This window comes from Seriola aureovittata, chromosome 13 (genome assembly GCF_021018895.1).
Source record: "Seriola aureovittata isolate HTS-2021-v1 ecotype China chromosome 13, ASM2101889v1, whole genome shotgun sequence".
In the NCBI taxonomy this organism is placed as follows: Eukaryota; Metazoa; Chordata; class Actinopteri; order Carangiformes; family Carangidae; genus Seriola; species Seriola aureovittata.
Window position 1 is genome coordinate 23,639,568 of NC_079376.1, and position 22,522 is coordinate 23,662,089.

General features: G+C 42.5%; 3 protein-coding genes across 3 annotated transcripts in view; 1 reads left to right on the top strand and 2 right to left on the bottom strand.

Moving 5' to 3' along the window:
* Nucleotides 1–2,527, bottom strand: part of atp10d (ATPase phospholipid transporting 10D) — a 33,964-nt gene extending 31,437 nt beyond the window's left edge. The window contains exon 1 of the mRNA XM_056392797.1: nucleotides 1,940–2,527. The gene's annotated coding sequence lies outside the window, so the exon portion shown is untranslated. The remainder of the gene's footprint in view (nucleotides 1–1,939) is intronic.
* commd8 (COMM domain containing 8) lies at nucleotides 1,776–8,178 on the top strand. Its single transcript, XM_056392801.1, has 6 exons — nucleotides 1,776–1,926; nucleotides 2,544–2,657; nucleotides 3,910–4,069; nucleotides 4,340–4,491; nucleotides 5,572–5,727; nucleotides 7,903–8,178. The coding sequence occupies exons 2-6, from the start codon at nucleotides 2,613–2,615 to the stop codon at nucleotides 7,921–7,923; spliced, it is 534 nt and encodes a 177-aa protein (XP_056248776.1). The 5' UTR covers nucleotides 1,776–1,926; nucleotides 2,544–2,612; the 3' UTR covers nucleotides 7,924–8,178.
* Nucleotides 8,179–10,915: 2,737 nt separating this feature from the next.
* The window catches only part of gabrb1 (gamma-aminobutyric acid type A receptor subunit beta1), a 60,161-nt gene continuing 48,554 nt past the window's right edge, over nucleotides 10,916–22,522 (bottom strand). Inside the window, exons 6-9 of the mRNA XM_056393970.1 lie at nucleotides 22,365–22,508; nucleotides 19,348–19,500; nucleotides 16,280–16,533; nucleotides 10,916–14,941 (exon numbers count right to left, since the gene is read on the bottom strand). Coding sequence (XP_056249945.1) covers nucleotides 14,600–14,941; nucleotides 16,280–16,533; nucleotides 19,348–19,500; nucleotides 22,365–22,508 — 893 coding nt within the window. The 3' untranslated portion in view covers nucleotides 10,916–14,599. The remainder of the gene's footprint in view (nucleotides 14,942–16,279; nucleotides 16,534–19,347; nucleotides 19,501–22,364; nucleotides 22,509–22,522) is intronic.

Genomic DNA, 22,522 nt, shown 5'->3' on the forward strand with positions numbered 1-22,522 from the left:
AAACTAAAATGTGGTTCTCTGTCTCACGTGGTCTATAGTGTTTCTCTGGAGCCCCCTCCTCAAACAGCACAGAGCTCTCTCACAGAGCTGTGACATGTCTAACTTGCTCACCGTCATTCTCAGCATAGTGGTGAGATAATGACTTACAGTGATAGATAACAAAGTAAGCTACTGCACGTGAACTACGTTCCTTTATGGCATCAAAGCAGACACAGGGCACAATGTAAATATTGGAGTGTAGCTGCTGATGAGGACTTCTTGTAAACCCACTCAGAGTTATAAATCTCTGCTTTTTTTCCCTTCCGCATGTGTCTACAGTTGAGGACTTAGCAGTCAAGACCACAATCCACTTCCTTGAACAGTTGTATCAGTATCAGTATCACATGTTCTGTACAGGGCTGGATGTTTGAATGTTTGATCGCTAAGAGGATAAAATAACATGTCAAACTTTCTACCATCTTGGCTATCTTAAGCCAGACTGTGGTACGATGAATTCTGGGTTATTTTTTCCATATCAAAGAAATTGCTGACTGAGGACCCGAATCCAACCGCTCAGCACTGTTTACCCTCCACAGGAAATGTTTGTCTTTTGGAAGAATTCAACCGTTACAAGGATGTTTTCTTTGGAAATTCATCAAAGCGTGAAACAATGAAAAGAAAAAGCTGATTTTTGATGATCTCCATAACAATGTTAGCAAACCACAAATGAGGCATGTTTCCCTGCTTCTTGTTGCTGGGTGCTACAGGTCAGCGCAGGTGTCATTGATTGTTACCATGGTAGCATTGATCTAACATTAGACTGATCTATGAGCAAAATGAAGACTGGACCAACACTACAGACCAGTATGACATATCTCTGTGACACTGGTCCCAGGTCTCATGAGAAACTCTGTTGTCCTGGAGCTGAACTGTACAGCGTACAATCATGTGTTGATAGTTGAAACATTTACTAGTGACACAACATATGTAACAGCGATTTACAGTGAACTATGTTGCAGTGAGTTAGTGTATGTAGCTGGAGACTGCTGCTAAACCCCCTGAAGGATCCCTGCAGGTCCCCAGACTCCAGTCTGAGAGCTACTGACTGAGTGACGTCAACGTGCTTTTAACTACATGGTCTTTAGTTAGACTACTCAAGCCAATACACTGTAATTAGCATCAACAGTGAACTACCACAGAGAGACATATGTTCTTCCATTTAAGCTGTGAGACCTTATAGAAAGGTGTGTGTCCAATCAGTTGAATTGAGCACAGGTAGACTCCAACCAAGGTGTAGAAACCAGAGCCATAGTGAAGTGTATTTCATTTTACTTAATACATTTGCAAAAAAGGGTCTAAAATTCTGTTTTTACTTTGTCAGAAAAAGAAAAAACTGCAACATAACAACATGTGAAACAGTGAGGGGTCTGAAGACTTTCTGAATGAACTGTATTTGACCAATGAGGCTGATTCTGACCATAGAACAGTTTCAGCTGGACTAAAAGAGCAACATAGACCTTGTCTGGTCTCCCAGTCTCTACCAGTATCACAACATCCCCTCCCAGTTCAGACAGACTTCATGTTCACCAGTTACTCTTCCTTCATGATATACTGTACAACCAGATCCAGTGTGATTCCACTCTAGTTGAACTGGACGTAAACACATAACCTACAGTATGTTATATAGCCTGGTAAACCACGCCTGTATCCATAACTGATCTACTGAGGTTTCTAACGGACACAAGTTAAACTATAATCCAGGTGGAGGCAGTGAACTGAGCTCTCAGGTGTCGACACCTGACCAGCTGAGGACGGGGTCTGTGCTCCTGTGTTGACACCAGGCCCCGAGGGACGTTGTTGTTCACCACTGTAATGAATGAACAGACCCGCAGTCACGTTTCTTTTTCCTGAAACCGAGCAGCGTTAGTCCTCAGCGGAGAGCGGCAGGTAACACACTTACCGTGTTTGTGTCCATACGTTGTCCGTGTTAAAGTTAACGGCAGTGCCGGTGTCTCCGGTCACATCTCAGAGCAGCGCAGCGGCGGTCAGAGCGCCTCACAAACAACCATCAAGCTCCGCTAACCAGGATGTGAAACACTAGTCACCGAGCCACGAGACGTTCCGCTTTCCACCGGAGCGTCGTCCAACAGAACTCCACCGACAATTTAACATTTTTTACATTTTCAGTTTAGTGCCAGCGTAGTTCAATTCCTTCGGATATAATGTAGGAATTATTGGACCTCTGCATTAAATTCGGCATCAAGTGACGCATCGTATAGATGTTATAAAAATAAAATAAACAATAGATTCACTCTGAAAGTTGTTCCTCTGCCAAACATCAAGGTCAATCTGAACTAGAGATTTTGAAATGGAGTTCGGCGTCTGAGATAACATTAATAAACTCTGTATAATAACCGGGCAACAGGTGTGACAGTGGTTTCACGGAAAAACTGAATAATGTGTAATAATAATAATTATATGTATAACACAGTATTTCTTTCCTCGACGTTCTGCGCGCACATTATGAAGTTAGTAAAGGTGATGAAGTTCATTTTTCCCAGCAGAAAGTGAACGCAGCTCGCGTAGTCATGTGATTGACATCAGCTGATCAGCAGGCGGAACCAAAGGAGAACATGGTGGTTCTACTGAGCAGGTTACCCGTGGCGGACAGTCTAAAGGTAAGAACCAGTTTATTCGTGAGTAATGATGATATGTTTAGTTTTATAATGTGACAGCTGACAGCGGCGCCTCCTTAATTAATGAGATAATTAACTTATCTACGGTTCTTACGGAGAGCTCCTCTGAACATCATCTGACATGTAGTCACTTTCTCACAGAACTTTATGACTCTATGGTGGGTCCTGTGTTTGCTCTATTAAAGGCTGTATAGCTGTGGTGTTAAACAGGCTGTTTTACGGTGGCCTGCAAGTGACTTAATGTGAGGCTACAATAGATTATTTAAGGCAATATCTTTAGAAAATTCTGTGGAGCCTTGAGGGTGCCACCAAATTAATTATAAACATCAGAGCCAGGCTATAATCAATCAATACATTTTGAAAGCAATTATAACATCAAAACAGAAATTATATTAATGTTAAACTTGCTAGGTAATATATATGTTTACTATAAATTATGAATAGATCATTTGGTTTTAAAATGAAAAAATAATTTGCAAAATGTTGCATTTAACTTTATAATAACAGATTTACCAATAAATCAGAATCAGAATCAATTCGTTGCCAAGTAGGTTTTCACATATGAGGAATTTGCTTTGGTGTTTTGGTTCATAACAATGAACATAGAAGAAGAACAAATGTAAAGAAAGATAAAGCAAAAGCAAGTACTGCAAGTCAGGTAGCTTCAATATAAATAGACATTTTTTTCATCAATATATTAACAATAAAAAATATTATAGAAATATAAAAACAATACAAACATGTACAATGTGCAATATGAATGGGGGATTGTGACTAAATCTGTCTCATATACTATCTCACACTTCCTCTTTAATATGTTCACTGATGATCCACAACATCATGAGCAGCATGGACACTGACCCGTCTGATGTTCTGCAGACGTTCTTCAACGTTCATGGTCTGCCGCTGTTGAGCCTCGCCATTTTGCAGATGCTCCGTCCAAGTCACCTGTTCTTAATAATATGACCCTTGTCTGTCAAAAGTCGCTCTGGTCTTTACAGCTCAGACCTTTCCATGCAGCATTGTTAGAGATAATCATTGTTGTCTGTGTCATCTCTCTCTAATCTAAAGATTTGTAAACAGTCTGCTACCGAAAACTTAAATGAAGCCCAACCCACAGCAGCAGCAGCAGAAGCTCTGATTGATTCGCTGTTGAACTCTGAGTCAACACCCTAAAACACTGGATATACCAAACACCAAACTCACAGTCCTCACAGTCCTGTCTGTTGTGTAGCTGTGTCACAGGGTGGTGGATGGACTGTGTGGGAGGCAGCCTCCTTGCAGGGGGGATTACAGCGCCACCTGGAGCCTGGAGGAGTGGCTGGAGCTGCTCAGCTCCCTGACGGCCCTCTTCCGCCTGGCAGTGGGTAACAACAGCTCTGATGAGGAGGTGAGACGGCAACAGCATTGACCGCTTCAGCTCAGGCTGCCTCTGATTATATACAATATTACAGATTATTAAGAAGATTATCGCAGTGTACGTGTCCAGATCCTTTCTATAGCTGTGGTTTTAAATGCTGTGTTTGGCGACATCCACCTCTATAATACTTCTCTGTGAAGGAAGCAGATGTTGTTACCTTGAGCAGCTGGATGTGTGGTGGCTGTGGTGGAAGCTGCTCTCGGGTCAGATTCTCAGGAGTCTTCCTGTTGGCTGTGGACAGGTGCTGGCGGGCTGTCAGGCGTGGGCAGCGGCGGCCATGCTGACACTGTGCTGAGTGTGCTGAGAGCCAGAGAGGAGGAGATCCGCCGTGCTCTGCTGGACAGAACCAACTCCATCTCCACCGCCACGCTGCAGGACTTCGACTGGCAGCTGAAGGTGACTGGACCATTTCTCCCTCACTGTTTAATTAGCTTCACCCCTGATTTCTGATGTGGTTCTAATAGTGCAGCAGCTAACCACAATCTTTAAAATGTGGGTACAAGTATAAAAATTGGTATGTTTATCCCTCTGGGGCCATTAATTTGAAAAATCCCATTGGCCACTTTAGCTAATTAGCCATTTCTGGCATAGGAAACATATATTTTACCACAGAATTTAACCCTCAGGACAGAATCCTATGTTTTAGACTATGACGATGTCAAATCCACAACTGTTAAATTTCCTCAGAGCTTTATTTGTGCAATTTCTAATATGTTGTGAAAAATTCTGCATAAATACAATGATTTATATGTTGATATGCAAAACCATTTATTATGAATTGTGAACCAAAAGTTCTGTGAGTCGACAGTCTACTTGTTTACTTGTCTTAACGTTAGCTCGCTAAGCATGTGCTAGGCTAGTTAGCAAAGTTTTCATGAGCAATTTTTTTTCTTTTTTTCTTTTGTGAGTAATATTTTTCGCTGCAATATATTTTCCTTTCATTTTTTACAGTGTACTAAATGTCGCCTTCTACATCGCTCAAATGTTTGATTTGACACCTGGATTAGAGAAAATAGTGGATGAAATTATTGCAAAAAATAACATTTCCTTGCAAATCCAGAGGCTGCCATCTTGAATTTTCCAGTGGCTAACATGTTTTATCAAAAGAGTAATACCCAAGGAGGATTTGTGCCAAGTTTAGTACTTGTATCCACACAGTTTAGAGCCTAATGTTCATGACTGTGAACAGTACAACACATGAACACTATTTCCTGCTTGTTGGAGTTTCAATACATTCATGTTCCCAAAAAATCAATCTGCCTGATACAAGATATCATTTCTGCAGAGTTGGTTATTTGACCTGAGGATAGCTTTAGATGTGAGGTCATACCACATTCAACAACTAAATGTATGCAGGACGCATCTTATTCACTGATTGGTTGAAGACCTGCCTGCATTGTTTGGTTGGCTGAATTGTCTCCACAGGTTGGTCACGTGATGTCTAAATGTCACCTCTTCTACTTCCTGTTCCTGCAGTTAGCTCTGTCCAGTGATAAGATCTCGTCCCTCCACACCCCTCTGCTCAGCCTCAGTCTGGACGTGAGAGAGGATGGAGCTCTCCGTCCCGTCACCATGGAGATGAACCGAGACGAGCTAAACACTCTCATCAATTCACTAGAGGCTGCTAATAAGGTAGACAGGCACTGAATACTGTGTGTGTGTGTGTGTGTGTGTGTGTGTGTGTGTGTGTGTGTGTGTGTGTGTGTGTGTGTGTGTGTGTGTGTGTGTGTGTGTGTGTGTGTGTGTGTGTGTGTGTGTGTGTGTGTGTGTGTGTGACTAGTTCTGGACTGTTTGAGGTCCAGTGATCTGGACATCAGCGGCTGGTTTCACAAAGGTTCTGGAGAGAGAAACAAGAAGGGAAAGAGTTTTTATAGACTGCAACCATTTTTTTTTTTTCCAAATCAGATTTTTCTTTTTATTCTTACACTCATACATTCTTCCAAAAGACAAACCTTTTTCTGCTGGGCTAACGGAGGATGTTGTTCCTAGGTCGGCCATTTTTTTTTTTTTTGAAGGAAGTCTTAATTTACCCAGAATTCATTGTACCGCAGTCCAGCTAAAGATAGTCAAGAACTAAACTGCTTTGTGCAGCAGGTGAATTCAGACATTTATCTGAAGTCTCAGTGTTTGCTGTATCTAAGACACAGTCACAGTCTGTGTTTGTGAAACCATCCCTTGGATCAGGTCAGTTTACCTCCTTCCTCTCAGGCTCCGTCAGACTGGATGGGAAATGTCAGTGCTGCCACCTGCAGGTCTGTCCACAGAGGTTCACACTTCAGTGTCTCCTGCAGGTTTATTTTCCAGGTTTACAAAGGTTGAGCTATAACTAAACACCCTGTTCACAATTATTGTGAATCACCTCGGTAACTCAGAATTTTATTTTCAGTAATGTGAGCTCATCCAAGAACATCATAACTGTTCTAGTTTAGTGTAAAGTAAATCTGTAAATCTGCCACTGTCTAACGTCTCTGTGTGGATTTGTTGTTGTTCTGGAACAAGTAAATAAACATGTGGTTCAGGTGTGATAGTTGATCAGACAGCGAGGAGCCAGAACTTCCTTTACCGCTTTATTGGCAGGTTCAGGAGTGAGTGGGTTTGTTTGTGGATTACAGGAAACAAACGTATACAAGATCCACAGAGGTTACACATAATTTCAGCATAACACCATGTACTGTATCTGACCATGAAATGAAATGTCAAATTCAGGGTAGGTAATAAACTGTATATTGTTAAAGCAAGGACTGATATAAGGAACATGAATAAACAATGAATAAACTACCATAACATTCAATGTCCTAATCTCCTCCCTTTGCTGGAAACATAATGTTTAGAATTAATTATGGCAGCAAATAGCTTTTTCTTACAGAGAAATAAGTGCAACTGTCATAATAATATTTATTGTCTAACCTTCTTGGCAATATGGATGAATTGCGGGAAATAGCAATTAAACAGGTATGCTAACAAGTAGAACATATCGTTCACCTTAAATTGAACTTAATGAGCTGCCTCAGAGACGATCGACTAGCGTGGGCAACATAATTATGCACAAACAGAACAGGTAAAATATATACTTACTTTTCTTAAGTCACGCACACAGCTGTTTGTGTCGCACCAGGACCGGAGGCTTTATGTGTTCAGCTTGTCTGTCTGTACGGACGTATGCTGGTGATTTTGGTGGTCAAAGGTCAAAGAATTCATCCACTGATTATGACACAATTAAACTCAAATGTCGAACACGATGAACCGATGAAGTGATAACATTTTATTTCCAAAAGGTCAAAGGTCAGCTTCACTGTGACATCATAATGTTCTGGTCATTATTCAGCACTGTAACTCAGGAAGTTACATATTTCCTGTAACTTGACTGGTGGGCGGAGGAAACAACCAGGAGGAGGTGATTCTGGTTTAAAAATAAAACGTAATATTTTAAAACATGTCGATTCCAGTAGGAACAGTGATGGTGCGGTCAGTAAGACAGAAAAACTCCAGCATGAATTAAATAAGCCCACATGGGGGCAGAACTCAAGGACATTACCTCATGACAATGTCACTACGAGCATCACCTTTCTCATTACAGGCATTTGATTTAATGTTAGTATAGAAACATTGATTAGTGCACCTTATCCTATCATCACCATTAATCTGAAATGAGTCTAAATATATTATAACTGATTTATAATGTTGGCTGCAGCATTTTATCAACCCTTGATTCACCTGCAGATAACTTAGCTACAACGTCTGTTCACTATTTGTCAGTAGTAAAGAAGTCAGATCAAATGATGATTCATGTGTGTTTATGTGTTGCAGGTGATGCTGCAGTTGAAATGATGGAAGCTTGTGGACCACTAATCCCCACTGGTCCCACTGAAGCCCATGACCACAGGAAGTCCAGCCAGTGGAGTCATGTGGTCAAAGAAGAGTTAAAGAGATTCTCTCCTGTGCTTTTTTTTTTTTATGTAGTAGACAGTTTTTCAGACTTGATGATGATTAGCGAGCTGCAGTCATGTCTCTGAGCAGCTGAACCTTCTCACTGTATGTTTTTGTAATGAACTGTGTTAAAGTAAATGATTCTTCGCTTTTTGATTTCATTGAATTGAATTCAACCACAGTCCAGAAAACAGTATAAAACAGTTGTGCCGTGGTCTGTTGACCTTTGTTTAATTCCCTCATGATGAGTGGATCCATTATACAACACACTATGTCAGACAGCAGATGTGAAGCTGGTTTTTCCCTGTTCAAGCTCATCTGATCTGAGTGCTGCAAAGCAACGACATGAATGTTTAAAGGGTTCAACAACAGAAATGAGCTGTTTTTACAGGTTTTCTCAGTCGCTTTGATGCAGTGCTCCAAACAGTTCTTCATTTCCTCACACATCAGCATTTCTCATTGTGTTTGTACAAACTACCATTGTATCCACACATACTGACTGACTTCGCCTGCTTCCACACGTGAACAAGGTTTTGATTGTTTTGGAGGCTTTTGCACAGTTGAGTTAGTGTTATGAGAAATGCATGAAGAGCTGTGAGGTTTCTGATGTGAGAATTGAGAAAAACTGTAGATACACTGTTAGAAATAGGAGATCACTGACTATGTGGAGCTGGACCGGTGGAGTTTTAATGTCTAACAGACATTTATTGGACTAAAGAGAAAACATACAGTTCGTTCAGAAAGTCTTCAGACCTTCACTGTTTCACGTGTTTCCTCCTCAGTCTTTTTTACATTACATTACATTTTTTACAAAGACATTTTTTACAAATGTATTGACAAGTAAAAACTGAAATCTAACATTAACACAAGTATTCAGACACTTTACGTGAAGTTTAGCTCAAGTTCCTCCGTTTCTCTTGATCATCTCTGAGATGTTTCTACACTTTGATTGGAGTCTACTGGTGAATTCAGCTGATTGGACATGATGTGGAAAGACACACACCTGTCTGTATATGGTCTCCTTTCTGCTGCATTGAATGTTCCTGACAAGAGCAGTGTTCTCCATCGTTCTGACATGAAGAAGTCTGAGAAGACCAGGACTCTTCTAGAGCTGGACCCGGACTAACTGAGACATCAGGGAGAAGAGAGGAGACCGAGGACCTCATGGTGACTCCGGAGATCCTGTGTGGAGAAAATGTCTAAAACTGCATTTTCACTTTGTCATTGTGGGTTAGTAAGAGTATTGGTTTTATCCATTTAAAATGAAATTACAACAGAATGAAGTGAAGGGGTTTGTCTGTTTATCAGAGTATATCTTACACAGTTACATTCATATCAGCACCAAAACAGTTTTAACAGTTTAACACTGTTTGGAAAAAAAATCTCCCAAAAACACTCAGAATGAGCCTCGTCATAACTGCAGATAAACTTAGGAATATATTTTTGCACAAATGCTGGAAGATCTGTGAGCAGAAGTATTTATTACAGAGAGCCAAACCAGCTCAGTCTTGCTTCAAAGCCTGTCCCATGAAGAGAGGTTGTCAGCAGTGTGAGCAGCAGCCACGTCCACCGGGGACAGAAGTAGAAACAGATGAAGGATAAAATAATTAGAGCTGAGGTGAGGTGAGAGGAGTTAGAGTATGTCTGTGGCTCAGTCAGGGTGACGTTGGATCAGAAGCTGCATACTGCAGATGATCAGACAGCTGTCTGTCTGATTAATAGGAAGAATGGGCACAGCTGCCGACAGACACCGTCATGCTGAATGTGCTAATGACATTCGTCTTCGCTGCAGAACTTCAAGTTAATCATGAGAATGAGTGTGGCTGCTGACAGCTGCAGACATGCTAACTGGACTAATGACATTCTCCTCCAGCTTCACTCCGGACCCTCGGTGTCTGTGCGGACCGCCGCCCCTCAGGTCTGGAGTCAGTGAGCAGCTGGAGGTGACGGAGGGCTGAACTTTGTGCACTGTTCTGAGCTCAGAGTTTGCTTGAATAAACAGGGAGATGGTTCAGAAACTTCTATGTGCACACTGGACCTGGCGTTAGGAATTTATAGTGAACTGTAACCACCATGAAATATAGTGAAGGAGTCACTGTCAAATACAACATCAATACAACTGTCACTGCTGCTCGCTGAGATACACAACTCAGCTTATTTTAGTGTGTGTACTGCAGTGAAATGAACAACAGCGGATTCAAGCTTTAAAGGTCCATATAGTCTAAAGGTAGATGTCCATGTGTAGTTTTATTATAAAGCAGGTCTAGGTTCTATATTAATACTACAAAAGTATCAAAGCGCTCAGTCCACAGAGAATTGTGCACAGCCTGTATTCAGAAACTGAGCATTAAAACCAGCCATCAGGACATCTGTAACTTTGTGATGTCACAGCAAAGCAGTCACCTGCACCCACCATCCAACCATTGCAGGATTTGGTTTCTCTGAGTGTTTTACCTGAAATCTGCTGTATTTTTATTGGATATATTTCATTGGAGCTCCAGATAGAAGCCTGAGAGAGAAGATGTAAAACTACACTGATGGTTTTTGGTTCTTGAAACCACAAATATATCTTCTAATGGATCAGCATGGGACCTTTAAGCTCCAAAGTTCAGATGCCTCTAATGTCCTGGTTGATGCTGACTCCTGCTCTGATTCAGCTCATGTGGGCCGACATGTTAAAATCTGATTGGTTCTTGTAGATCTACATGTTTGAAGTGATGTTATAAACAGTAGAGTGAACCAGTTTCAGAACACAGTCCTGAACTCAGTGTTATTTGAGGTCTGAGGTTTATATATAACTATAACTTGCTAGAGGCTCCTGTTGCCCCCCCACCCCCAACACCCCATACAAACCTGCCTGTTTCTAGGCAACAGAAACACACGGTGACTGTAGTTGGTAGAGATGTCAGCAGTTTTATTTAAACTCTATTCTTTGAAGTCTCTATAAGTTGACACAAAGAATTTTATTTTGTGTTTTCTCCCTCTCACACGTGTCCATATGCTCGCTCTCCCTCTGTCCCTCTCTCTCTCTCTCTCTCTCACACACATACATCCACACTCCTGTACAGTATCTTTGTTTGTCTAAAGACAAGCAGCAAGACACACACACACACACCACAAACACACCCACCTCCCGTTCCACTTGAGAGCACATATAGAGCATGAGAGAAAAATTGTACAGTAATTTTACACAATAAGAGTCCAGCACATGTCCTCCATGTCCACAGCCTGTGGGCAAACCAGCTGTTCAAGCTGTTCCATTAGCTCCGTTAGCTCTTCAGTCCACAGGACACGTGTGCCCGTCCGCTGTGAAAAAAGACCAGCTGTTTCTTTTCTTCACCTCCTGTCTGTCCGCTCTGTCCACAAACACCAACACTGACAGCATGGAGGAGACTCGCAGGAGACTGAATTCAAAAGATTGTCATCGTAATGCTGGAATGTCTTACTACAATCTACGCTTAGATAATGGTACTGTACGTCAGAGCCTCAGAAAATAGCTTAAAGTGTCCACGTCTGTTTCTGGTACTCCTGGTTCTTCTTCATCTAAAAAAAGTACAAGATGATTCGCTTTAAAGTCTACTCACTAGATAGAAGTTAAGTTAAACCCTGTGAAAATATTGAGATTCTCGGTAAAGGCACAATATTCAGCCATGAGAAAAGAGCACACTGCTATTGTATCCTGTACAAGCCTGTCTGTTTGCTGCTGTTTTAGTTTACAGCCCTGATAAGACATGCGTCTGCGGTCGTACTGCAACATGTCCTCACCTGGGCAATCCATGAGGGAGAGAAAAGGTATCACCTCAGATACTTAGAGTTTACATCTGATTGTTTTTATTGACTTTTATTGACTACATATCTTCTATATATATTCCAATGAAGGAGGTTTCTGGTTTATTACAACTTTGTCGTTCTGACCATCATTTCTATCAGTAATAACATTTTGGAAAGTTTGAACACGGTGTGGTGTCCAAAGATTAACTTTGGAAAATAGCCACTTGTTTTTTTTCTTATTATCAACACTGCAGGTACGACCTCAGTAACAGTTAGTTTGTTTACGACCTGTCTGACTGCTCTTGTCTCTTCCTGTCTGTTTGTTGCTGCGATCTTAACTTGGATCTTTAGTGAACACAGAGTACAACTGATAGAAATGATGGTCAAAGCTTGAACACAGGTTCCAAGTTGTCATAAAGTGGAAACAAAAAACACATAAGAGATCTCTCCTTCACTATCTGCATGTCCGTGAAAAACCAGCATCTCCAGTTCCATGTTTACTTTACAACTGAGCAAATGACAGAGAGCGACCTTTATGCTCAACAAAGTTGTTTGTCACTAAGACTTCACAGCTTCACAGTTATGACCATGACAGAGTCAGAACACAGAGAAACCAGATTGGAGGGTAGACTGAGGCGGGGCTGCTTAGATCCAGAATGTGGGAGATCCCAGGTGATTCTGGCCACAACAAAGAGTTATACAAACAGTTTACCGCAGGTGAAGCGTGACACGACCTGTGTATCCCTAAAAATGACACCTATATTGTACAATTTCTCAAAGTTCAGTGCTGATGCAGGAGGTGGTGTCCTTCATGGGTCCAGGTTGAAAGTTAAGATAAAGATCTAAAGAGTGGTGGATAAGCAAGTTGACCATGTTGACCAAGTGTTTTAGTTGTCGTGGCCAACACATGCAGTATTTTAACCATTTGCCATAACCACAGTCTTTTCCTAATCTTAACCACATCTTGTGCCATGGAAATTCCCTCTAATCTTCTCTTGTGGTTTCTTTTCAATAAATGTTCAAATGATCCAGTATCCCCCCAAAAAATCATCATCTATAAACTGCAGACATTAGGTTAAATGCAAGATACTGTAAGGACTGCCACACTTGTTGTTCCCTGAAGCATGTGTCTGCACTCTACTGGGCTCCCTTTCACCTGACTGTCATTGTATAATTCACAATTAGATTTGGGGCAGATCATAGTTAGGACTGATAGAAAGACAAATATTAATTGCAGGTCTGTGACAGAATACACCCTTACTTTCCATCTGTGTACTGTAAAGGACACACTACTTCCAGCATTGGTACTGAACATAATTTGAGAGGGGAAGAATTGTCCAGTATGGATGTAATTTCTAGGACCACCGGGTTGGCCACTACATACACTTAGTATGATGTGAATTGTTGGTCATACCTGCTCTTCTGTCTTCACCACTAGTTTCTCTTCTAAACTGTATTTGGACTCTGAATGTGGGATTGGAGTTGGGAGATAAAATTGATCCGCAGGCCTTGATAATAACCAGATATTGACCTCCTGCAGGCCTTTTAACTATCTAACATATTAATTCTAACAACAATAATGTACAGTATAACTTCAGGTATCTGTCAAAAATGTTCAATAATAGTCTGTAATGGTAAAAGGACAGTGGCACCAGGCATTTCAACCCCAGCAGCGTGTTTTATCAGGGCTTGACATTTTGAATGTGGTTTTGAAAGTGTGGTGACATCATTGGTCATTCTTTACCTGATTTCTTTTAAAGAAAATTGCATTGTACATGCTCACAGACACTGTGAGAATACTGTGGGTACAAATCTGACAACATTTTATTTTTTTAGATTAGTGGAGTTCCAATTAACATCTGCCCTGTGCTTATCTTAAATGCAATGATTGTTCAAAAGCATACAGTATAATGATTATAATACAGTGGCCCAGTAGAGCCATGCAAAGCTTTTTTTTTTTTTTATAGATATGAAAGGAAACTGAATTTGGTTTACAGTGCACATGCACTCAGCACAGTCCTAAGAAAATCATGTCATTCATGAAAAGCAATGTAACATGTTTGTTAGCTCACAGATGGCTGTCAGAGAAGGATTTCAACACAACGTTACTTACCCAACACCACAAAAAATACCGCAGTCAGGGCACGGAGCTTAAACCAAAGGAGGACTACCTTATTATGATGGCATTCACCCAATGTCTTCTGTTTATTAGCTGGATGAGCTTCAATCACAAGATCAAGTGAAAACTGCTTCAGTTACCCACTGTTTTTGCACTGGGCTTCTGTGTCTTGCTTTTTTTTTTTTTTGTTACCTTAAAAGCAAATTAAAGTTGTGTTCCATTCACATGCAAAAAGTGAGATAACAGAAGGTCAGAAAAAGAGAGAGAACAAATGAAGATCATTGCCCATAATGTTGGGGTCACCAAAGTCTTTTTGGCAAGCTTGGACTTAGAAATACCATACCTCTACTGTGTCTTATTATTTTTCTCTATATCTATTTTTTATGGATGAGTACAGTAAAAGTGATAGAATTTTTTAGAAATTATACCTCTGTTTTATATATATATACACACACACACACATATATATATATATGTTTCCAGTGGGGTCCTAAAGTGGTCTCCGACTTTTGGACCCCACAGTGTTTATATATATATATACATATATGTAGTAAATTGTATTTACATTGTAAAGACATCCAGTACTACTCGTTCCAAAACAGAATTTATATAAATGGCTGTACAAGACCTAGGTAGCTTTTCAAATCACTAGCAGTGGTGCTGCTACACAGGCTCACTGCTGCCGCCCTAGTGGACATAGTAAAGCCAGTAGACCAGGTTGAAGAAGGTGAATGCGATTGGGAAGACGACACGGGACCATTTGTCTATGGCGTTGACATCTGTGAGGTCGGGGATCTTGACTTTGAGCTGCGAGGCCCGTCTCCTCAAGCGGCCCTTCTTATGGCCTATTGGCCGGTCGAGGGCCGGACGTCCGTACAGGTCTCGGCTGGCCATTGGCTTGCGGTACTGTATGCTGGCACTGTCGTACGAGAACATGGTAGCCCGAGGGTCGTTGAGAGCGCCCATCATATCTGCCCCACCCATCTCACTGGTTAGGTTGGTCAGGAGGATGTTGCCATGAGCATCAACCTGAGGGAGGTTATCAGATTTAATTAAATTCATTCTGTACCCAAAACCCAAATGGACAAAGGCTGTGTCCCTAACAACAAGAAGCATTTTATTCAGGTGAAAGGGAATTTGAACATTATTTATTGGACTGGCCCATTCAGGTAAGACACAGAGGGCTCTGCCCAGGGGTTAAAGAGGGATTTTGCAGATGGGAGAACCCCATGACCTTATGGGGGTAAGCCCGATGACCAGTCTGACTCTGTCTTACAGGAGCAGCAGCCTGGCTGTATTTACATATTAATCAAAGGTGCTGGAATGCTGTACTGGATTGTTCTGGTCGACTTTAGATCTTCCTTTCAATTAAACCTTTTCTAGACTGTTGTGAAGGAAGCATATTGTGTTTTCTTAGAGGAGTTGGAAATCCTAAAACACCTTACAGCAACAACTAAGAGGTGAAAGTAGAACAAAAACTCCAGGCATTAAGTATGCTTCACGAAACAACAAAATAAAAAGATGATCAAATTGTCTCACATACATCTCACATTGTGTCCAATGATTTTTGCATCTTTCCGAAACGACAATCCAACAATCACATTCAGGAAGAGGCAGTCTTTTAGTCGCTCTACCTTTGACTGTGCCCATTCAGATGCACTTTTGCATTTAGACATGGTCACACAAAAGGTCTTCCGACCTAGTTAGTTTGAAGAATACTTGTTTAAATATATAGCACATACGGTTTTCTTTGACTCTGGGTAAGTGAATGAAACTTCCAGAATTAGAGCAGAAAATGCAGCCTTAGGCCCCAGTTATACTCGCTTATGGACACGTACAGGGAGAGCTGTGGACACCACAGACCTGAAGTTGTTTTCATTAATGATCAGTTTGGAGTTCGCTTTGAGGATGCGTTTCAAACGTATTCCGCTCATGTGCACTACGTAATCAGATCAAAATGCCTGCATCCATGCAAGAACAATAACAACAAATTTGTTTGTCTTCGTACTCTTTAACAGATGAATTGTAGAGATGAGGTTGGTGGCAAATTTCCTCACAAAGCCTCTCAGCGTCCGTGTTTGTTTTCCAGATCATTTTCAGTTCATGCCAAAATTGGTGGGTATGTGGATGTCTGTGCCAGAGCCTTGCGTAAACCCTCCAATGTTGAAATTTACAACACACGGACACTAGCGACACTAGCAGACCCTCGCGTACTCACAGATGTGGAACGTATAACTCTTTAAACAGTAAGTAGTAATGCAACAATGGGCGAACAGCAACTGACAGCCAGCTCTTGGCTTGGTGTGTCTGGGCTCTATGATGTCATTAACAAAACAGTATGAAAACCACATAAGACCTTTTTCCCACCTGCACTTTGTTGCTCTCCAGTCTGCTCTTATTCTCATTGTTGGACTTGGCAGCCTTCTCTGCAACCCTCTTCTGCAGGTGAGGACCACGGCCAAAGAAGATGTAGTTGACAAAGGCGTACTCCAGCAGGGCCAGAAAGACAAAGACAAAGCAACCCATGAGGTAAATGTCAATGGCCTTGACGTAGGGGATCTTGGGCAGTGTCTCCCTTAGGTGGGTATTGATAGTGGTCATGGTCAGCACCGTGGTTATACCTGCAGACAAGCACATGTGGGAAAGTACAGTTAGAATAAGGTCTTTCAGCAAGACTGCATACTGAGGGAACATCAAAGCTGCAGGAAAATGAATGGAAAGTGGTCTCAGACGTTTGGACCCGCAGTATATATGCATCACATTCAGTGTTATAAAGGACTGATGATCATTTAAAGTGGCTGAATAGTTACTTAAACTGGTAACCACTGACAACACAAGCTGAACAGGCCTGCAACTTTGTGTTTTCAAAAATATCCCAGTCACCATGATAGTCTGACATTTTCTCACTCAGCATGGCTCTATATGTATGTACCTTATATGTCGGTGGGTTGGTCAGACTGCCACTATGGTCCAGACTGAAATATCTTGACACAAATTGTGTAAATTGCGAAGTTTTGTACATACACTCTTGTCCTTAGAGGATGAATGCTAATAATTATGCTAACCCTTTAACTTTCCATCTAAAGCCTCATGTACATGGTATAAATGTTTGGTTACAAGTTGTTCTATGGACTGCCATTAAATTTGGTACAGACATCCAAAGTGCCCAAATCCTTAGGACTTCTCCTCTAATGCCACCACCAGGTTGAACTTCTTTGGTTCAGATTGAAATGTCTACTTTACATGCATCTCTATCTTAGGTCCAAACCTTTGACTGGTACTGTATACTTCAGTGTATTTTTGTTCTTGAAGCAAACTTGAGATGCTGGTGAATTTCACATCATCTTTGTCTGACGTCATCAGTGATGATGGAAATATTTTGTGGTGATCAGTCTGTTGATCACTAAAGCTGCTGAACAGCTCTCTGAGGAAGACTGCTTAAATAACAGAGATGAACTCTCTTGTTAGATAGTATGGCCAGCATGTCAGACTGTAAACTCTACACAGTGAGAACAGTCTTAGTATTCCTGTCCTTGTGCATATAAACACACAGTTCACGCCACATGTCCTACCAGACCTGTGGTTTTACCATATCTGTGGTTTTACCAGACCTGTGGTTTTACCAGACCTGTGGTTTTACCAGACCTGTGGTCCTACCAGACCTGTGGTCCTGCAAGACCTGTGGTTTTACCATACCTGTGGTTTTACCAGACCTGTGATTTTACCAGACCTGTGGTCCTGCTAGACCTGTGGTTTTACCAGGCCTGGGGTTTTACCAGACCTGTGGTATCAGTCCAGCTTTGAGTCAAAGAAGCAGCAGTTCTTCCTGTGGCTGTGGCTGAGTTTCACTCAGGTGCTCTTCTCTCTTCGTTTAGAGTTGGAGATCATGTATAGCATAATGACAAAAGCACTGACATATTTGGTCTGTGTGAAGCTGCTGCATCTGCAAGTGCTGCCATGGCAACCAAGTCAATCACTGTCACATCATCAGGCCAAAATTTCAATTGCTGTAAAACCATCTTTAGTTGCACTGTGTGTGTGTGTGTGTGTGTGTGTGTGTGTGTGTGTGTGTGTGTGTGTGTGTGTGTTTTGCATGCAGGTAATCCACTCCAGCACAGCAACTAACATAGCAAGACCCCTAAAGGCAGGTCAGGTATGACCTAAGTCAAACACCTGCACCGGCTGTTTTCTGTTTAAACCTGCACTTGTGACATCTTCACTCATCAGCTCATCCGGATGTGACACTGTCCTGTTTCCTAACATCACATTAGTTCACTGACTCATCTCAGAACACATGTTGACACAATGCTGTTGGGCCTCAGGATGGTGGAGACAATATGTTCTTTTTGGTTCCACAGACAAATGAAGGCCATTTGAAGTCCATTGCCCATGATCCTTCACCTTCACACCTGGTTATGACCTCCACCCCAGGGACCTGACAACCAGTTAGTGTTGGTCACTGTGTGACATGTGACCCAAGGTGTCACCAGGCCAACAAAACCCAGCTGTGCCCCTTTCTTTCTCTTCTCTCTGGCCTTCTTCAGCCAGCAACAAGGCTCGCAGCATCAGGTTATCAATGCTGCTACCTAGAACTCTCTTCTTTGCACGCCTTCTCACAGTGGACTGCTCCACAACACTCTTCCTCAACAGCAGTGAGTCGAGTGCCTGCTTAAGATCAATCAAGAATGAACAATCCAACGCCAGCAGCTATGACACAAAGTCAGCCAGCTGAATTTACAACCAACAGGAGCCACAAAACAGAGTTAGCATTGAGCAGCTAACTCTGTAAGGGGAACAATGGAGCGACAAGCGGCCTCCTCTGCAACATAGAAGCCACAGAGCCAGACAGGACTTCACTCCACCAAGAAGCAACACGAGATCACTGGACTTTACAACAACACTGGAAAGGACCTTTCTCTTGTTCAAAGGACTGGGTAATGTTGACAAGGTCTAACCTAACCTAGCACAGCATAGCACAGCTAAGCACAGATCGGGTACCTTTGTTAATGTATCTTCTGACCTTTGTTATTGTAATGTCTGCACAGTGATGCTTATATCTAATATAAGTTTGGTTTAACAATGGTTTTATTTTAACTTCATGTGAGGGAACACACAAGAAGTTCAGAAAGAAAAAAACCCACTGTTTCCCTGTGAGGGTCTACAGGTGATAAACAGAGTACTGGATAAATTAAGATTTTGACCTGAGGATGATGATGGTAGATGAACAGTCAGGGGATCACCAAAACCATTAGGATTCATTGTCTCAGGACCATGTCTACATTTGTACAAAATCTCATGGCAACCATCTAGTAGACATTCCAGTCTGGACCACAGTGATGGACCAACCAACAGACAGACAGTGTGATGGAGAGACACCAGTATGACTGAAAGTCATATCTAGCAGTTAATCTGTAAAGAATGAAAACATCACTTACCTAAGGCGACTCTAGCAGCCGAAGCGTCATAGTTGATCCAGAAGGACACCCAGGACAGGATGGTGATCAGGGTGGAGGGCATGTAGGTTTGCAGGATGAAATAGCCAATGTTCCTCTTCAGCTTAAAGCTCAGTGACAGACGTGGATATGAGCCTGTGAGAGATATACAGGACAGATGAAGGAACATATGAATCAGTTTTCACAAGGTGTTGTCACTTGATCTGTTCCTCTGGGCCCCTCGGACCCTTTCTTCATTTTCTCCATCTATTTACCTGCTCACTGCTCTGCCTGTAAGTCTGAAATCTATTATTAAAAGCACCTTGAGGCCTGTAGCTCACCTGGTACAGCGTGTACCATGTGCTAAGGCTATTTTCTTACCACAGCGCATCGCTCCCTGACTTTCCTATCTATCTCTACTGTCACTGTAAAATAAAGAAGGAATTCCCAAAAAAAAAACTAAAAAAAAAAGAACAAGCACCTTCACTGCATCTATCTGTTGTTGAACCAGACCCACTGATCTGGAGCACCAGCTGTTAAAATTCGTAGTCTGGTTGTGAAGTTAGAGTTTACCACTCTGAAATTAGCATATCTAAATTAAAGTGGGTTGAACTACACAAACTAGTTCTTATGTAGGGCTTGGTTGTTACTAAATATTTACAGCCAGTAACTACTAGTTCTAACAGCTGCACATCTGAAAAACTAGAATCACCTCCTTTTGTTTGTTTCCTCCATCAACACATGACTACCGTTCAGTCTAGCATAGACTGGTTCTGGTGACAGGGAGTCTGGTCACTAGAAAAGAGGGTGGAGGTTCCAGTATTGTACCTGGGATAGTGGGTCTACTACGTGAGGCTCTCTGGGGTGTGTGTCTGTGGGGGCGTGTTAGCACATAGCTGTTTATCATGGGTAATGTTCCTATTTGTCAGCCCTTAATGTCTTGTTAAGCTCATACAGCACAGTTATCAATGAACCTGTGTGTTGTGTCCACTGCAGAGAAATAAATGTTCATGTTCTCAGAATGCTAATGCTACAAGCAGCTCTGTGTGAGAGGCTCAAACTGAGTCTAAAATTAGCCTGTTCTGCTTTTTATAGTCAGCCCAGCTGCTGCTACAGCTGGTGACAGCAGTGTGTGAAACAGACCCTGGAATAAACCTTGGAGCTGAACTTTGAGATTCCAGCAGACACACAGAAGCTAATTTACTGTGTTCACTATGTTTGGGTGTCGACCTCTGCACAGTGGGTGTGTAGCTTCCAACCAATCACAGCACGCAGGGTAACGTACCTGCCGTGAAACAATCAGAAAATGTTGTTTTATTTCTCGGATTCACTGCTTTGTTCTGCATAACACTGCTCCCTCTTTTCCTTCAACCAGCTCGCCTGACCTCAATTTCAATATGTTTCACTGGCATGAATGGCAGGTGACTCTCTGTGACTCACTGTGACTCCCTGTGACACCCTCTGACTTGTCGTGACTCCCTGTGACTTCCTGTGACTCCCTGTTATTATCTGTGACTCCATGTGACTTTGTGACTCTCTGTGACTCCCTGTGACTCGTTGTGACTCTCTGTGACTCCATGTGAATCCCTGTGACTCGTTGTGACTCTCTGTGACTCCATGTGAATCCCTGTGAGTCGTTGTGACTCTCTGTGACTCCATGTGACTCCCTGTGACTCGTTGTGACTCTCTGTGACTCCATGTGAATCCCTGTGACTCGTTGTGACTCTCTGTGACTCCATGTGACTCCCTGTGACTCTCTGTGACTCTGTGACTCCATGTGACTCCCTGTGACTCGTTGTGACTCTCTGTGACTCCATGTGACTCTGTGACTCCCTGTGACTCCGTGTGACTCGTTGTGACTCTCTGTGACTCCATGTGACTCGTTGTGACTCTCTGTGACTCCATGTGAATCCCTGTGACTCATTGTGACTCTCTGTGACTCCATGTGAATCCCTGTGACTCGTTGTGACTCTCTTTGACTCCATGTGACTCGTTGTGACTCTCTGTGACTCTCTGTGAATCCCTGTGAGTCGTTGTGACTCTCTGTGACTCCATGTGACTCCCTATGACTCGTTGTGACTCTCTGTGACTCGTTGTGACTCTCTGTGACTCATTGTGACTCTGTGACTCCATGTGAATCCCTGTGACTCGTTGTGACTCCATGTGACTCCCTGTGACTCCCTGTGACTCGTTGTGACTCTCTGTGACTCCATGTGACTCTGTGACTCTCTGTGACTCCGTGTGACTCGTTGTGACTCTCTGTGACTCCATGTGACTCTGTGAATCTCTGTGACTATATGTGACTCCCTGTGACTCTCTGTGACTCCATGTGACTCTGTGACTCTCTGTGACTCGGTGTGACTCGTTGTGACTCTCTGTGACTCTGTGAATCTCTGTGACTATATGTGACTCCCTGTGACTCCCTGTTGTTCTCTGTGACTCCCTTTTATTCTCTGTGACTCCATGTGAATCCCTGTGACTCATTGTGACTCTCTGTGACTCCATGTGAATCCCTGTGACTCGTTGTGACTCTCTGTGACTCCATGTGACTCTGTGACTCTCTGTGACTCCGTGTGACTCGTTGTGACTCTCTATGACTCTCAGTAACTCCATGTGACTCTGTGACTCCCTGTGACTCCCTGTTGTTCTCTGTGACTCCCTGTTATTCTCTGCGACTCCCTGTGACTCTCTGTGACTTACTGTGACTCTGTGTGACTCTCTGTGACTCCCCGTAACTCTCTGTGACTCCCTGTGACTCTGTAACTCTTAGTGATTCCCTTCGACTTGTTGTGATTCCCTGTGACTCTCTGTGACCCTCTGTGACTCTGTGACTCCCTGTGATTCTCTGTGACTCCCTCTGACTCGTTGTGACTCCCTATAACTCACTGTGAATCTCTGTGACTCTCTGTGACTCCCTGTGATTCTCTGTGACTCCCTATAACTCACTGTGAATCTCTGTGATTCCCTGTTACTCCCTGTGAATTTTTGTGACTCTCTATGCCTCTCTTTAACTGTGTTACCTGTGGCAAACACAGCTTTCTTGGACAGGGTTTGGTAGTCTATGATGGAGAACTGGGGCAGTTCGATGTTCTCCACCCCGGTGACAGAGCCTCCGTTGCTTCCTCCCTGCCAGTAGAACTCGATGTCGTCAGTGGTGTATCCATCTGAGGAGGCAGAG

Coding starts and splice junctions, on each gene's coding strand:
- commd8 (XM_056392801.1), top strand. CDS start 2,613: ATGGTGGTTCTACTGAGCAGGTTACCCGTGGCGGACAGTCTAAAG. Junction 4,070..4,339: donor CAGCTCTGATGAGGAGGTGA/GACGGCAACAGC, acceptor TGTGGACAGGTG/CTGGCGGGCTGTCAGGCGTG. Junction 4,492..5,571: donor ACTTCGACTGGCAGCTGAAG/GTGACTGGACCA, acceptor CTGTTCCTGCAG/TTAGCTCTGTCCAGTGATAA.